Source organism: Dendropsophus ebraccatus, chromosome 9, assembly GCF_027789765.1.
Source record: "Dendropsophus ebraccatus isolate aDenEbr1 chromosome 9, aDenEbr1.pat, whole genome shotgun sequence".
Taxonomy (NCBI): Eukaryota; Metazoa; Chordata; class Amphibia; order Anura; family Hylidae; genus Dendropsophus; species Dendropsophus ebraccatus.
This window is the reverse complement of record NC_091462.1, coordinates 73,832,893-73,850,727: the sequence shown is the minus strand read 5'-3', so window position 1 is coordinate 73,850,727 and position 17,835 is coordinate 73,832,893. Positions and strand designations below refer to the sequence as shown.

At 43.5% G+C, this 17,835-nt stretch overlaps 1 protein-coding gene across 3 annotated transcripts in view; it reads left to right on the top strand.

The window, feature by feature from the left end:
* The first annotated feature begins 8,290 nt into the window (after positions 1-8,290).
* The window catches only part of NPRL3 (NPR3 like, GATOR1 complex subunit), a 38,692-nt gene continuing 29,147 nt past the window's right edge, over positions 8,291-17,835 (top strand). Inside the window, exons 1-4 of one of the 3 annotated variants that reach the window (XM_069983647.1) lie at positions 8,291-8,364; positions 10,056-10,185; positions 10,962-11,031; positions 14,652-14,690. In XM_069983647.1, coding sequence (XP_069839748.1) covers positions 8,317-8,364; positions 10,056-10,185; positions 10,962-11,031; positions 14,652-14,690 — 287 coding nt within the window. In that variant the 5' untranslated portion in view covers positions 8,291-8,316. The other 2 variants (XM_069983645.1, XM_069983648.1) reach the window with 2 other exon arrangements.

Genomic DNA, 17,835 nt, shown 5'->3' with positions numbered 1-17,835 from the left:
ACCGTCCCTTTAGAAGTGACATATGTACCATCCCTTTAAGAGTGACTTATGTACTGTCCCTTTAAGAGTGACTTTGGTACTGTCCTTTTAAAAGCCACTTTGGCACCTTCCCTTTAAGGGTAACTGGTATCAGCTTTGCTACATCACCGACTCAGCTCTGCTATGTCATGCGGGTAACAGCTCTGCTAAAAAACCAACTCAGCCCTGCTGTGTCATGCGGGTATCAGTTCTGCTAAAACACAACTCAACTCTTTTTTGTCTTGCTGGTATCAGCTCTGCTACGACACTGACTCAGCTCTGCTATGTCATGCGGGTATCAGCTCTGCTAAAACACCAACTCAGCTCTGCTGTGTCATGCAGATATCAGCTTTACTACAACACTAAATCGGCTCTGCTATGTAATGCGGGTATCAGCTCTGCTATGATACCGACTCAGCTCTGCTGTGTCAAGCGGGTATCAGTTCTGCTACCACACCGACTCAGCTCCGCTGTGTCATGTGGGTATCAGCTCTGCTACATCACCGACTCAGCTCTGCTACAACACCAAATCTTCTATTGGCCAATAGTGGACATGTGACTGCGTGGATGTTGTCAGGCATTGACTGACAAGACCTTAAAATTTCAATTGGCTGATATATTTCAGCTATTTGCATATGTGCGCCACTTGATCATACACTGTAAGTGATACCAATGATGATAATATTTCAAAAAATAACTTTATTCTGTTCAACACGTATTGAAACAACCAATTCCTTCATCAGGGACCTAAAGAAATGAACACATAGGAGGAGATCTACGAAGGGTACGCCAGAGGCGTACACCAGGGAGAAGGTGAAGATTGGCTTCTTCTCCCTGGCGTACACCCTCCGTGCGCCCCGCTCGCCCAATGGAAGGGCTGGCGGAGCTTGCGGGGGCGTGATGAGGCGGGGAGGAGGCCTGGCCTCCTCCCGCGCCTCATTTATCATCATTTTCGCCTGTTTGCAAGCGCAAATCATGACGCAAATCTACACCTGCTGGAAGCTGGTATGCCTTTTAGTGAATTCTGCTGCGAAAAAGGGGGCGGGACATAATTTAAGATTTCATAAATCCCCCCCATAGTATCCTTTTTTAAAACTTTCATGTTAAAACTCCTCTCCTACATGGTAACACTTCTGGGGCTACTAAGCCAGTAAAAATCTTATTAAAACCTATTAAGGGTGTGTTCACTCGTACAGGATCCGCAGGAGATTTCATCTAAATAACTGAACAAAGCATCAAATCTGAACCATCAAATCTGCTGCAGATCTGCTGCGGATCCTATACGTGTGAAAGCACCCTAAGGGTAGCTTTACATTCACCGCTTTGCAGCGGATTTTCTGCTGCGAATCCGCAGCAGATCCGCAGCAGATTAGGTCTAAATAACTGAACACAGCATTAAATCTGCACCATCAAATCTGCTCAGATCTGCTGCGGATCCGGTGTGTGTAAAGGCACCCTAAGGCTATGTTCACACTGCGTATGAATCCGTCCGCAGTTCTTACGCCGCCATACATGTGCGGCTGAAACTACGGGCGGGTGAAAAATCGACATGGTGCCGGATGCGTACGCACCGCGAACATATGCCCGTAGTACAGTTATGTTTCCCTAGCTTGTTTCGAAGCGATCTGAGGCAGGTCATTTACTTGGAGATCTTCGCCCAGCCCCGTAAACCACACAGAACCTTTTGGATCGAAAAATCAAGTTCAATTTGGCTGAAATAAGTACTCCGTACGGGACCACATGGAAATCCACGGCCATGAGTTTTAACATTTACGTCCTCAAACAATGGTCTTGTTCATTTTTCACGGTGCCGTATACGATCCGGCCGTAAGCTCATACGTAGTGTGCACTGTGCGAGCATATATCGTATACTTTCAAGCGAACGCATCAACCTCAAAACTACGTGCGTATATTCGCGGTTTGCACTACGGCCGGACTCATACGCAGTGTGAACATAGCCTAAGACTGTATCACAGTAATTATAAGTGCAATTTAAACTCTCTCTATTATTTCATTAAGTCCATTAGGCACTAAGGTATTTAATTTAAATATCCAAAAACTTTCTCTTTTACAGAGTTTTGTGAACCTATGCAATTGGAAATGAATTCTTTCTATTGGATACATTTTTAGTAAGCTATCATTAGCTTAGAAATTGAGCAAAGTGACGGGAAACATTATGGGGGAGATTTATCAAACTGGTGAGAAGTAGAATTGTCTTAGTTGCTCCTAGGAACCAATCAGATTCCACTTTTCATTGCTTACAGAGTCTTTGAAAAATGAAAGGTGGAATCTGATTGGTTGCTAGGGGCAACTAAGACATTTCTACTTTACACCAGTTTGATAAATCTCCCTCTATGTTTTGGAAATTTAGGTCTAATATTAAATCTATGGGGAAGATTTATCAAACATGGTGTCCCTAGCAACCAATCAGATTCCACCTTTTATTTTCCAGTCTGTGAGGAATGAAAGGTGGAATCTGATTGGTTGCTAGGTGCAACTAAGTCACTTTCACTTTACGCCATATTTGATAAATCTCTCCCTATGTGTGTTAATTCTGTTGCGCAAAGTCTGACTGGTCCTTTCCACACACTGGAGGCCGCACAGGCACTCCAGTATGTACAGTAGATGACATAATCAAATCCACAATGCAAGTAGTATGAAACTGCTACCTCTTCTTGGGATCTTGTACTTTTTATACTCTTTGTATTATTTTCTACATAGGGGAAAGTTTTGCACATTGTTTTGTTACATATAAAAATTCAAATTTTTTTCAGACACCTTATTCTTCCCATATCTCCCTACTTTGAGCCTCTGATATGAGGGGACTATTTGTTGCCCTACCATTTGGGCTCTCCTATAAATCATATTTGGGCCTTGATCAATGACGAACGGATCTCTCAATAGAATAGTCAAATTTTTCTTCAGAATATTTTTTATTTTCACATGATTACTAGATTCTAGATGCATGGGCATTATTTATATACACAAGTAGCCTTGTCCGGCCTGCAGTTATGGGCCCTGATTCCGGACTTAGGATTACACTGCTAACAGCACTGGAACACCCGCACAGTAGGGGGCTATCAGCAGAATAGATTCATCTGCTGTCATAGCAGTGATTGGCCGGCTGCATCAGGTGACCTGGGTGTATATAGACCCAGGTTTCCAGACACTTGAATCACTTGCAGTCTGTTAGCTGTCAGGGAGAGCTGCAGGAGCAGGGACAGAGCAAGTGTAGGGCTTAGATTGGCTAGTTAGATAGGCGATTAGCTTACAAACATACCCAAGAGTCCTTTTAAGGACTAGTAGTAGTAATTAGTCAGTCAGTGTGACTGAACGAGCTAGTTCCATACAATATACCAATATTGGCAGGAATAGTGTAGTGATATATAAGGTAATAGTTGTAGTATATTGACATTCCACAAATATAATAAAGTCCTATTTAAGACTAGAAGAAGAGAAGAAACATCATCTGCGACAGTATACTATGAGGATAGGGCCAGGAAAGGACCCAGCAGGCCAGTTGGTTCCCCTTTGTGTGGTACAGCGAACCTGCTGTACCACACAAAGGGGAACCTACTGGCCTGCTGGGCCTCTCCCTATCCGCATTGTGTCATACACCACGTCATTGGAGTGGTGCCCCCGGATGAGCTGCGGTGGTACTATCTATACACCTCACTTGAATTAGCGCTATATTGTGATACTGCACCAGAAAGCACTCCTGTCTCTTTTGTTTTTCACAATACAGTATACTACCAATATTATCTAGTCTAACCAGTAGCATAGAGCAACAATCTTGGGTTGGTAATCGAGTATACACTGCTGTATGCTGTGCTACACTTTTTTGCTGAAAGTAATATACTCACTGCTGTACAAAACTTTTCTGACTAGTGTTATCTCTTTATCTTTCTGGAAAACAAAACACAAAAAAATCATCTGCCATACAGTATAATACCAGTGTCATCCAGTATAACCAGTGTTCTAGTCCGACAGTGTAGTGGTGGGGATTAAGAATACGACGCTGTATACTGTGCTACACTTATTTGCTGACAGTACTATACTAACTACTGTCTAAATTTGAATATGTTTTTCTGACTAGTGTTATCTCTTTCTTAAAAACAAAGCACAAAAAAAAAATCATCTGCCATACAGTAATATACCATTGTCATACAGTCTAACCATTGTCCTTGTGCAACCGAATAGTGGTGGGGATGGAGTTTACATTGCTGTATACTGTGCTTCAAGGGGTAGTGCGGCGGTAAACAATTATTCACAGAATAACACACATTACAAAGTTATACAACTTTGTAATGTATGTTATGTCTGTGAATGGCCCCCTTCCCCGTGTCCCACCACCCCCACCCGTGTACCCGGAAGTGTGGTGCGCTATACAAACCTGTGGTGCGCTATACGACTCGTCTCTGATCTTCAGTCTGCGATGTCGTCTTCGGCCGAATCCCTCCGTCCGTCCTGAGTGCCGGACACCCTCTGCCGCATCATCGGCTGCTCAGCCGCGATTGGCTGAGTATAACTGTGTTCAGCCAATCACGGCTGAGCAGCCGATGACGCGGCCGCGTCATCAGCTGCTCAGCCGCGATAGGCTGAGCCAAACTGTGCTCAGACAATCGTGGCTGAGCATCTGATGACGCTGAAGAGGGCGGCCGGGCCGAATCCCTCTGAGCGTCCTGAGTGCCGGCCGCCCTCTTCAGCGTCATCAGATGCTCAGACGACATCGCTGACTGGAGATCGGAGACGAGTCGGCACGTGACAGATATTTATAGCGCACCACACTTCCAGGTACACGGGTGGGGGTGGTGGGACACGGGGAAGGGGGCCATTCTGTAACGCCTGGAGTAGTGGATCCACTGAGCCGACACTAGCGATGGCACTAAACCGCACCAGGGAGCGGAGTCTAAGAGGCCGCTGGTTTTCACCAGAGCCCGCCACAAGGCGGGATGGGCTTGCTGCGGCAGGCGACCCCTAGGTCGCTACCCCTGGTTTGGTTGCTAGTGACAGCAGGCGAGGCGAGGCAGGAGCAGTAGGCAGGAGATGGTAATGGCAGAGGTCTGTAGGCGTAACCGCAGGTGACAGGCTGAACACAGGAGCAATAGTGGGACAGAGGAGCAGGAACCAGGAACAAGGACTAGGGACCAGGTAGCGAACAGGAATCAGGAACAAGGACTAGGGACCAGGTAGCGGACAGGAATCAGGAACAACAGGGAGCTGGGCCAAACGCTATGGGAAGCATGTAGAGGCTCCAACACCTGGGAAGGGGCAGGGCAGGAACTTATAGGGGAGTGATTAACACTCAAGCCAATTAGGAGCGCACTGCCCCTTTAAACCTGAGACAGCCGGCACGTGCGCGCCCTAGGAGGCGGGGACGCGCGCCGGCCGGCACAGCATCGGGCAGGAGCGCGGTGAGGTGAGGCGTCCCCCGGGGCCGAAGCAACAACAGCGCCGGGTCCCTGCATATGGACACCGGCTGATGCAGGAGTGGGAGAGGGGGTGCGGCGGCGGTCCGGAGCACGGGACGCCGCCGTGGCCCTAACACATTCACAGACATAACATACATTACAAAGTTGTATAACTTTGTAATGTGTGTTATTCTGTGAATAATTGTTTACCGCCGCACTACCCCTTTCACTTTTTTGCTGTAAAAGTTGTGTAATTCTGGAGTCTATAATGCTTCCATGCATGCTCCCCCTGCTGTGCCAGTTTATACCTACCAAGTGTCCCTCTTTTGGAAGGACAATCCCTTCTTTTGCCCCACATCCCTGTCCCTCTTTGCCCCTTACATTTTCCTCTTTTTGAACTAGAAATGAGATTTCCTTTAATAAACTTTCTATGTTGCTCTAGAAAATGTCTGGTTTCTTACTGTATAATAGGCCCAAATTTGCATATTATTCTATCATGTGGTGCCAGCTGGATCCTGGAAATTGTTATATTCAGATGACATTATGGCCCCTGTCACACACCATTTCACACATGAAGACTCACTGATTTCTTACACACTATTCGGTTTCTATACACACGCCTATAGGTGTTACGGATATGTTTTCGGGATATGATCCGTGCCACAAAAAAACAAACAAACGAAAAAAAATAAATTAAGGCCTCATTCACTTGTTCAGTAATTTTTCTGGACTGCAAGACCTCCCGCTTTTTTTACTTCGTGGTCCATATAAATTCATCCGTATTTGCATCCGTATTTCATCCGTTTCCATTTCCATAAAATATGAATAGTACTAGTTTGCATATATTTGATCTGTGTTTTTTACAGATGCCACGGATGTGACATCTGTGATGTCCATAAAAAATACGGATTTCATAGACTTCTATTGGTAATCCGTACCGCAATGACGGTCCACACTAAAGCATGTGGAATACGAATCAAAACTAAAATGGACTGTGTGAATAGCCCAATAGAAATCAATGTTCTCTAAGTTGAACTGTGATTACAGATCCGCAATTCCAGACAACTTTACGGGACATGTGAATAAGGCCTAAGACATTGCGCGTCTGAGTCATCTATCCGACATTGGGTCCCTACAAATTACGGACAACTTTACGTTACATGTGAATAAGGCCTAAGCCATTGAATGTCTGTGTCACCTATCTAACATTGGGTTCCTACAAATTACGGACAACTTTACGTTACATGTCAATAAGGCCTAAGCCATTGCGTGTCTGTGTCACCTATCTGACATTGGGTCACTAAAAATGCAGTTACAGAAACACATCTGAAATTCTGTCCGCAGTTGTGGGTCTGCAATTACAGACAGGGTTACTGATGTGTGAATGGGACCTAAGAATGCAGTCCCATATACAGGATCTCCTGCAGATTTGCAGATATCAGTGTAACTAAATGCATGCATCAATATGCAGCAGATCCTATATGTGTGGATCTTTGAATTAAAAAGTATAGAAAAGTCTGTAAAATTTTCCTAGACTGAACTACAAGTGTCGATCTTTGTTCAAAAAGTCCAAAAAGTTGGGAGGTATGCCAGTTCCATTTCTGTGGTGTTTTAATTACCCCCCCCCCCCCCAAACGATCAGAAAGCCCCTGAAAAAATGCTTAAGTCCCCCATTGAATTTAATGGGGCTCATTACTTGAATCGAGCACTGGAGCATCGGAAAATACTCGACTCTAGTAACGAGTATGCTCATCTCTACACATTGGTACATATTAACTATTTATGATTTGGTTTTACACATTTACACTTAAAGAAGAAGTTCAGCGAAAATTTTTATTAAAGTATTATATTGCCCCCCAAAAGTTATACAAATCACCAATATACACTTATTATGGGAAATGCTTATAAAGTGCTTTTTTCCCTGCACTTTCTACTGCATCAAGGCTTCACTTCCTGGATAAAATGGTGATGTCACGACCCGACTCCCAGAGCTGTGCGGCTTTGGCTGCTGGAGAGGATGATGGCAGGGGGATGCTCAGTGTCCCCCCAGTGCCCTGTGTCCCTCAGTGTCCCCCTGCCATCATCCTCTCCAGTAGCCACAGCCCGCACAGCTCTGGGAGTCGGGTCGTGACATCACCATTTTATCCAGGAACTGAAGCCTTGATGCTGTAGTAAGTGCAGGGAAAAAAGCACTTTATAAGCATTTCCCATAATAAGTGTATATTGGTGATTTGTATAACTTTTGGGGGGCAATATAATACTTTAATAAAAATTTTCACCGGACTTCTCCTTTAATTTTAGATGAGAGATGTAGGTCACCTAATTTCTCTTTTTCCCCTGATACTACATATAGCACGCACATACTTTGCACTTTACTTTGTCTAGATCCGTTGCACCATTTAGTGGTTCTTTGACATGAATGACCATTATTATGCATTTATGAACACATACACAGTAACATACACACATAGATTATTCATTCATCTTGAGGATGAATTTTACAATTGCTTTTTTTATAATCTGTAACCTCATTTTAGCACAATGCACTTTTTTGGCTCAGTCACTCAGCACTTTACACACCAATAGAATTTCCATGCACTGCACTTCATTGTCACTAAATGGCACTCTTATCTATGTATGTTTACAGCTTATGCAATGTGCAGACATTTGGAATCCTATTATTTTGAGTATGTAATGTGCATTGTAATTAGTTGTGCTTATGCAGGTGCAGCAACAACCAACAACAGCAGTCTGCAATTGTCCGTGCTCTTTTACTGTGCCCTCTTCCAACATGGCTGCCTGCTGTAGCCTCTGGATCTGAGCATGCTCGGTCTGTGTGACGTCATGCCGGGAGGCGTGTCCAGCAGAGAGTGTTCTGGGACATCTGATGTCATCAACATGTTCCGGATTTAGAATCACAACACATGCGATACAGGTGATTTCCAATCTCTGCAGCCTATCCGCGCACACTGCATAATGTCTGTGCTGCTCTCCACCTCAGTGCTCCCTGAGGAAGCTGGGATTGTGGTTACACTGAGGGTATGCATACAGGGAGCTGCATTATATGTAATGCATTCACTGGCTGCCCTGGGCTGTGAGGCAGTACTGTATACCACATTGTACACCTATGGGAGTCATCATGCACCCTATATATGTGTTTTCCTATGTTCCCCATGTCTGTGTCTCTAACAGTGAGTGTCAGTCTCATGAATAAAGTGTATACTCTTTCCTGATTTTAAAGGGGTACTCCAGCAAAATTTGTTTTTCAACCTAAATGGTTTCAGACAGTTATATAGACTTGTAATTTACTTCTATTTGAAAATCTCAAGTCTTCCCATACTTATAAGCTGCTGTATGTCCTGCAGGAAGTGGTGTTTTTTCCAGTCTGACACAGTGCTCTCTGCTGCCACAACTGTCCATGTCAGGAACTGTCCAGAGCAGTAGCAAATCCCCATAGAAAATCTCTCCTGCTCTGGACAGGTTCTGTCTCAGACAGAGATGTCAGCAGAGAGCACTGTGACAGACTGGAGAGAATACACCACTTCCTGTAGGACATACAGCAGCTGATAAGTACTGGAAAAAGTAAAGTGGAAGTAAATTACAAATCCATATAACTTTCTGAAACCAGTTGGTTTGAAAGAAAAATATTTTTGCTGGAGAATCCCTTTAAGTCTTCCATGTCTGTTTTGTTGGACCTAGTGGTGATAGTGGAATCTGCCACTAGAAGTAAGCTCATAATTTATCAAACTTGAATCTATTGAGTCTGCAGTGGATTCACTTAGACTTGTAAAAGATGCTACGATTTCCCAGAGAAGTGCGGAATGAGACTGTGGGCTGCGTCACACCTGACCCGGGATTCGGAATGACTTGTAAATGAATGGCGGATTCATGAGATGTGATTTGTGGCACCAGTCTGAGGAAAACTACTTGCATCCCAATAGTAAGGGTCTGTTGCCCATAGCAACCAGTTAGCTGAGCTCTGATTGGTTGCTGTGGGCAACAATGAAAATCGTACCATAAGACAACTTATTAAATTTCCCCAGTAGTTTTGTGTCTGCTTAAAGGGGTATTCCGCTCAAAAATAACTTTTTATATGTTGCTGCCCATGAGGAGAACATAACAGCCTATTCTTACCTTTCCTCGCTCCCATCTTTGGGGCCCCGCCTCCACTTCAAAGATGGACCCGTCTCGGCAGTGACAAGCCATTCAGCCAATCACTAGCTGAGATAGGACGGTGCCGTAGCCAGTGATTGGCTGAGTGTCCGATCACTGCCAAGAAGTGAGTTTTGGTGCGTCTCAGAAGTATAGGTGGAATGGTTCAGCCGGGAACCCCTAAATGCTGCTGTAAGGATGGGGCTACATGGGGATTTTGGCCACAACAGGGGTCAGAGTTCACCATGTTGCAAACCTTAGATACAACACAACAATCCTGGCTTTGTGGCCAAAATAACTATCCCCTCTCTTATCCTACTTTCTAAGGCCAATATCCCCTGTAAATTTCACTCACACTGAAAGGATCCCAGTGTGTCCACTGATGATCTAGGTGAGCTGTGTAACCTGTGTGGTAACCTGGTGGAACGCTGCGGATATTGTTTTAGTGTCCTAATGACTCTCTTCATTTTGCAGTCTCTAGAGAGGATGGGGGAAAACACCAGCCCTATCAGTGTTATCCTGGTGAGTTCTGGAAGCAGGGGGAACAAGCTGCTCTTTCGATATCCTTTCCAGAGAACTCCAGAGACACAATCCTTACAGACAAGTAAGTGGAAAGATTTGCATACATTAATGCTGAGGACACAGGCACATGGAGTCTTCATACGTCTCACTATATATATATATATATATATATATATATATGCACCTAATACCAATATATGAAGACACTGAAACCCTGAGAAAAAACAAGCCATTAGGCCCCCTAAACCCCCGATCTGGATAGTGCTACCTGTATGAGCTCCCTGCTTTATTTAAGGCCGGTTATATTCAGTTTGAGTCATACTAAATAAGGCCAGGCTGGAACTTGCGTCCATAATTCAGATGCAGAGGTGTATGTACGCTCGTGTGACACCAGCTTCTTGGAGGAACCAGTGTAGTGGTGAACCCAACCCAATAGGATGTTTCAACAAGATGCAAAAACTTGATGTGAACCTAATGCTATCTTCACCATTTATAGTGGAATGGGCCATAATGTAATGATGTCAAGATGTGTTAGATAGTCTGCTGGCAGGAAAGACAGTCAGCAACCCTATAGTTTAGCCAAACCCTTATTCTAACAAAACTATATTATGTTAGTGAAGGTTTACAAAAGTTTATCATATATTTGACCTATAGTAAATTTTATTCTAAATTATTGTTTTTAAAAAGTACCAGTCATGAAAAGTAGCTCGAAGGTAGAGAGCACAGCAGCAGCGCATTTCACTCCCCGGTCGGCCACTAATTCCGACTATGTAGTCTCATAGAAATCTTATTGCCAATGAGATGTAAAAAGTTATTTTTCATGACAGGTACTCTTTAAGACTATTGTTGTTGTTTTAGGTAACCCAAGAAGCTGCTATGCCTTAAATAACACTGGAGACAATGCAGAAGATCCTGATGGCGATTCCAAGTACGATCATAATGCTTTAGTATTGCTTCAATTCTCCCTGGCATTTTACAGACTTTGTAACATATGTTAAGCACAACAAGAAACAACAACATATTTGGTCAATAATCAAAAAGTAAAAGGGAGGCATAAAGAGGCTTTCCCGGACTTAAACATTGATTGTCATCCATATCAGATCAGAGAGAGTCTCCCCATTGACCAGCTGATTGTGGGAGTGTGACACTTGGGTGAGCACAGCCCCATACAACTTATAGCAGCTATGTCTGCATCTTATCACAGCTCAGCCCATTCAAGGGAATGAGACTAAGTTTTCTGTAGTACCCGTCATAGCTGCTAGAAAATGTATGGATGACCCATTCTAGGGATAGGCCGTCAATGTTAAGTTCCCAGAAAACTTCTTTTAGGGGTATGTGCACACTGAGGAACCCAGGTAGATGAGAAGTTCATTCTTCGGGTGGACAGCGGAATCTGCCTGTGCATAGAATGGAGTCTATGGCACAGGTGGAGATGCGAGCAGGGGGGAGCTGTGGAATCCGTGGCAGGTGATCTGCTTAGGTTTCGTAGTGTGCACATACCCTAAGGGGTGGCTCTTTTACAATGAACCAGTTTTTTTATGACATTCACACAGTCCTGACAAATCATGATATGTTGCCGCTATAACCACAAAATTGCAATAAAATGCAGTCTTTTTCAGATATTTCATCATAACTGTTTTACCACGGTTTTCAGTAATCATGGGGAAAAACCTGCACTTTGACTGCACTGTGTGAATATTCCCTTGGGTTACATTTACATGTACCATATCACAGCAGATTTCACACTGCTAGTTTCGCACTAAAATCCACTGTGGAGCAATCGGAGAGCAAATGTATCTGCACATGATATACTGTAAGCCCCGTCTTTTGGTAAATGACCAGCTCTGCAGAAGAACTAGGCACCGGATCTCTGTATGGATGGCACTGCTGGAATCAGCGCAGGGGGGCGCCAGTCTGCTTATGTCAGCACATATGCTGATACATTCACTTTCTAAAGATTCACAGCAGATTTCAGTGCAAAACTCAAAGCATGAAATCCACTGCAATACGGCATATGTGAACGTACCCTAAGGGAATAGTTTTTCTAGATGTTAGAGTTATGACAAAAGCCTTCAATACGTTGTATGTGAATAAACAAAAAAATTGGTATATGTTCTGACCTGATATGTATAACACGTAGACAAGCCTGCCTCATAGTTTGCTGGTAAACTACATTGCATTACAAGTAGAATCAGGTCGTGTAAACTGTATAGGATGTAGCATGTTATATGCTAATAGGTGTGCAGGAGAGTAAGAACTGTCGTAAATGTATCTGTACTTCTAAGATGGAAACTACATTCTACAAAGAGAAGTCAGTTGGTAACTAAACTGAAAGTTGTCTTGACATGAGAAGGTGTTTTTTTCACCACATGGAGTGCCCATATTAAAAGGGGCTATCTGGGTTAGAAAAATCACAGCTATTTTCTTGCACAGAAGAAAAAAGCGCCACTCCTGTCCTCAGGTTGTGTGTGGTATTAGAATTCTTCAATGGAAATGAGCTGCAAGAGTGATGCTGTTTCTGGAAGAAAGCTGTTCTATTTTTCTAAGCGTGGCTAACCCCTTCAAACCAAGAGCAGCAGTCTGTGACTGTCGGCCAAGAGCAGCAGTCTGTGACTGTCGGCCAAACAGTCTCTTGGTGATGCTGGTCACTGAGAATATTTCCATCTACTCTGCTCAGATGAGATGTTCTAGATTGCAGGCCAGAAGATAATATAGCATAATATACGGTGACCTGCATGTCTCATATCTCTTACTGCCAATGAACAGCTAGTGAACTTATCAGAATTATGATCATTTATTGCAATTTGTTAGCGATCCTTTGTCATCCACTCATTTCTGTATCTCAGTGATGGAGAACCTTCAGCTGTTGCAAAACTACAATTCCCATCATGCCTGGAGAGCCAATTCCAAGCTTAGCTGTCCATGCGTAATGGGAATTGTAGTTTTGCAACAGCTGGAGGATCAAGGTTCTGCATCCCTGCTGTACATTATGACTATGGAAGAACATCAGAATAGAGTTTCACGTCACATAACTGTACTGTACTGTACATCCACTTTGGACACCTGTGAATGTTACCTCCTATGGAGTGGGTAGTTTTTTCCAGTTAACTTCAGGGACACTGATCTCTGGAATCATCTAATAAAAATCCAACCTGGACAGCTATTTTCCCCAAGAACAGAAACCAGATGGTGTGTGACAACCTATATAGACACTGGACTGTGTCTGTGGACATGTCAGCATGTGACTGTTCATATTACTGGCCTGTCCAGACACATTAATCTGGATGTCAGTCTGTTACACAGCTGTGTATGAATAATAACTTGTGCTTCTACTCCTGGATGCTCTCTGCATGGTCTACAAGGTGAGCCCGTGTCTGATATTTCATTATGTGTAATACTGTGTAGGTTAGGCAAGCTCTATGCACAGACCTTTGAGATGATTCACTTAGATTCCACTTCTTAGGCTGCGTTTACATTACGATGGCAGGCACATATATGTCAGCATCATTTTAAAATGGGATGCCAACATATCTGTGCACAGACAAACGGGCCCCATTGACTTTAATTGCCCAAGGGTATACATCTAGTGCAGGGTTGGTGAACCTTCAGCACTCCAGGTGTTGCAAAACTACAATTCCCATCATACCTGGGCAGCCAAAGCCTTATTTTTAGTTGTCTAGGCATGATGGGAATTGTAGTTGTGCAACAGCTGGAGCTCTAAAGGTTTGCTGTCACTAATTCAGGTAATATGTCTATTGTCTTGGATATAACTGTGCAGAAATCCATGCTTCTGAGTCCAAGACAAAACACATATCCCCACAAGAAATAGCCCGAGCGTGGTCAGTAGCTGAGTATGTTTGACCCATTGAAATTGGTGGGACTCATGTCTTTTTGTGTATGCACAGTCAGGCTGGGTTCACACACAGTATTTTTGCTCAGTATTGTGGTCCTCATATTGCAACCAAAACCAGGAGTGGATTGAAAACACAGAAAGGCTCTGTTCACACACTGTTGAAATTTAGTGGATGGCCACGCCACCATTTATTGGCAAATAATTGGCGTTATTTTAAAACATCGGCCTTTGTTAAGAAATAACGGACATTATTGGTCATAAAATGACGACCATCCACTAAATTTCAACAGTGTGTGAACATAGCTGTGTTTTCAATCCACTCATGGTTTTGGCTGCAATATGAGGACCAAAATACTGGGCAAAAATACAGTGTGTGAACATAGCCTCATAGTGTAAAGAAGCCCTTAGTTGTTTGGCTCTTTCTAACACTTCATATTTGTATAAATGATCATTTTGTTGCAACACCATGGGTAAAAAAAGTTAGCGTTGGGAGATCAACTTATGAAGGTATCAGCTTGAGTAGGGCTGGAAGTCCCCTTATATACTGTGGCAGCCAGGTGATAAAGGTCTGTGTGTAGTCTTTGCCTACTAGTTCTTGTATAATGTGTGTGAGTACTGTGTTATGTAGTGGTTGGCGTGCACTGTTACGTTGTGTTCTCGTTTTTCTCTGTTGATGGCTCCCGTTCCTATTCCAGAGAGCCTTGTCCTCTTACAGATGAGGAGTTGGTTGCAGGGTAAGACTGGATGTTCTAAACAATAGTGACTTGTTTAGAATGTGCCTCCTTCAGAGTCTTCAGCTCTTCCTATCTGTGCTGGTGTCTGTATCACATTGTAAATAACAGAAACTGGAATATTCCCACTTCTTAATGGACATGTAATTGTCTACTAACGCTTCTTGGCACAGATCTATGCTTTACTGAATTCTGAGAAATTCTTGATTGTGTATTTGTCTTGTCATGAACTGTTCAAATGCTAAATGAAACTGCACAGTGACTATATAAACCAGACTGATGAAGATGATGAGAATGATGATGTATACGTCTTTAGTAAGGTAATAGAGCTCAGAGGCTGCGGGGGATCAGAGTTCTGCTGCTTTCAGCATTTGCAGCATGTGCTTTGACAAATGTGGGCCTATGGCTTTTGTGTATGGACAGAATACACCCTACCCTAAAGAAAAGCCAGTCGACAGACAGATAGGTCAGTGTCAATAAATGTGATCCAGTTCTTTCTCTGCTTTTTGATCCCATCCAATTATAAATGGAGCAATAGATGAGCACTGGAAACTATACCAATCTCGATCAGTAAGTGTCCTGTAATGTAGTTAAGGCCCCATTCTCATTGTGTTTTTGCCACCTGCTTATTCTGACAAAGTCTCAGGTCCATAGGGGTCCATTGTCAGATGAAGGCCAATGAGTGTCTTTTTGGCATCTTTCATGCCAGTATAAGTCAGTTTAAGTACAGTACAAAAGATATCTACCAGATAGGACACACATTATTGTACCACCTCTCTGGAGGGAGCTCCAGAGGAGATCTGATGTTGTAACTTATCATACATGGACAGGTACAGTTTCTGAGCTTCCCTGGAACAACTTTCTCTCAGGTAAAGATGTGTCTAGTACTTACATGGGGCTGGTCTTGACTGAGCACTGGCTGGACATGAAGTACTTGAGACATGCCCGCTGCCCCCCAATGTGACCATCTCCCTTCTGTGACACGGCTCTATTAGAATCAATGGAGCCGCGTCACAGAGGTGAGGGGAGATCGTCACACTGGGGGCCAGTGCTCAGTATTAGACCAGCGCTATGCATGTACTAGTGGTACATTCCCTTTAAGGCTGGGTTCACACTATGTATATTTGAGGCTGTATTTGGTCCTCATGTCAGGTCCTCATAGCAACCAAAACCAGGAGTGGATTGAAAACACAGAAAGGATCTGTTTACACAATGTTGAAATTGAGTGGATGGCCGCCATATAACAGTAAATAACGGCCATTATTTCAATACCACAGCCGTTGTTTTAAAATAACAGCAAATATTTGCCATTAAATGGTGGCCATCCACTCAATTACAACATTATGTGAACAGAGCCTTTCTGTGTTTTCAATCCACTCCTGGTTTTGGTTGCTATACCGCCTCACAAATACAGCCTCAAATATACATAGTGTGAACCCAGCCTAAGGCTGGGTTCACACTACGTATATTTGAGGCTGTATTTGTGAGGCTGTATAGCAACCAAAACAAGGAGTGGATTGAAAACACAGAAAGGCTATCTTCACATAATGTTGTAATTGAGTGGATGGACGTCATTTAATGGCAAATATTTGCTGTTATTTTAAAACAACGGCTGTTATATTGAAATAATAGAAGTTATTTACCGTTATATGGCGGCCATCCACTCAATTTCAACATTGTGTGAACAGATCCTTTCTGGGTTTTCAATCCACTCCTGGTTTTGGTTGCTATGAGGACCTGACATGAGGACCAAATACAGCCTCAAATATACATAGTGTGAACCCAGCCTAAAGGTGTAAAGGAGAACAAAGATATAAAGGAGAACAAATGTGCTGTTTTTCAGTAGAATAACTTTTGTTCATCTATTCTAATGGATGTGATCACTTGAATCATGTCTCATGAATGAAAAAATATTCCAACAATCCACCTTGCTTGCATGTGCAGTAAAGACCCACTGCCAGGACTGTTGGGACTGATCAGGAGACTGTAGTTGAACTGACCCACTTTAGGGCCTGATCTCCAAGGTTGGCACTAGTTTACAGAGCCTATTACAAGGCTAGATGATCATGCAGTCCTGGCTGGATTGTTTGTGCGGCCCTTTGCTTTAAAAAACCCTCAGCCACAGGTAACTATTTCTGACTGGTCAGAATTAAGTTCTGGCCTATTACACAGGGAGATATCTGCCTGGCTGTATTACACAGGGAGTTATCTGCCTGGCCGTATTACACAGGGAGTTATCTGCCTGGCCGTATTACACAGGGAGATATCTGCCTGGCCGTATTACACAGGGAGATATCTGCCTGGCCGTATCACACAGGGAGTTATCTGCCTGGCCGTATTACACAGGGAGATATCTGCCTGGCTGTATTACACAAGCAGATATCTGCCTAACTTGACAGATAATTGTCCTGTCTGCTCCCCGGCGCTCCAGCACTTTAGAGATGAGAGGGGGCAGGTAGCAAGACACAATCATCACATGTGGGCATTATCATGCCCCCATGCGATGCCTAATAGCTGCACAATGTTGTGGTGATATTGTGAAGCTATTGGGCATAGGTTTACCTTCACACAGTGATCACAACTTACCTGTCCTTTCTCGTCTTGGAATGTAGTCTTCCAAAATGTGCCAAGGGTAATAGTGAAGTACCCAGGGAGCATAACGGGTCCATAACCTGTCCCCAGGTCAGCATCTTTAAAGGGGTTATCCAGCGCTACAAAAAGATGGCCACTTTCTTCCAGAGACAGCTACACTCTTGTCTCTAGGATTTTGCTGATCAGTTCCATTGAAGTCAATAGAGCTTAATTGCAAACCGCACCTGAACTGGAGACAAGAGTCATGTTGTCTCTGAAAGAAAGTGGCCATGTTTTTGTAGTGCTGGATAACCCCTTTAAGGGTACAAACACACACGGCATATACGCTGCATATTTACTGCTGCGATACGCAGCAGATTAGATCTAAATAACTGAACACAGCATCAAATCCGCACCATCAAATCTGCTGCGTATCTGCTGCATATATGCTGTGTGTGTTTGTACCCTAAAGAAAATAAAGAAGTGAAATAGACTTTCTCTACTTCTCTACCCGGGTGTTCAGTTAGCAAGCCATTGCAACACTAAATCTACAGTGGTGAGCATTATTGGGTTTTGT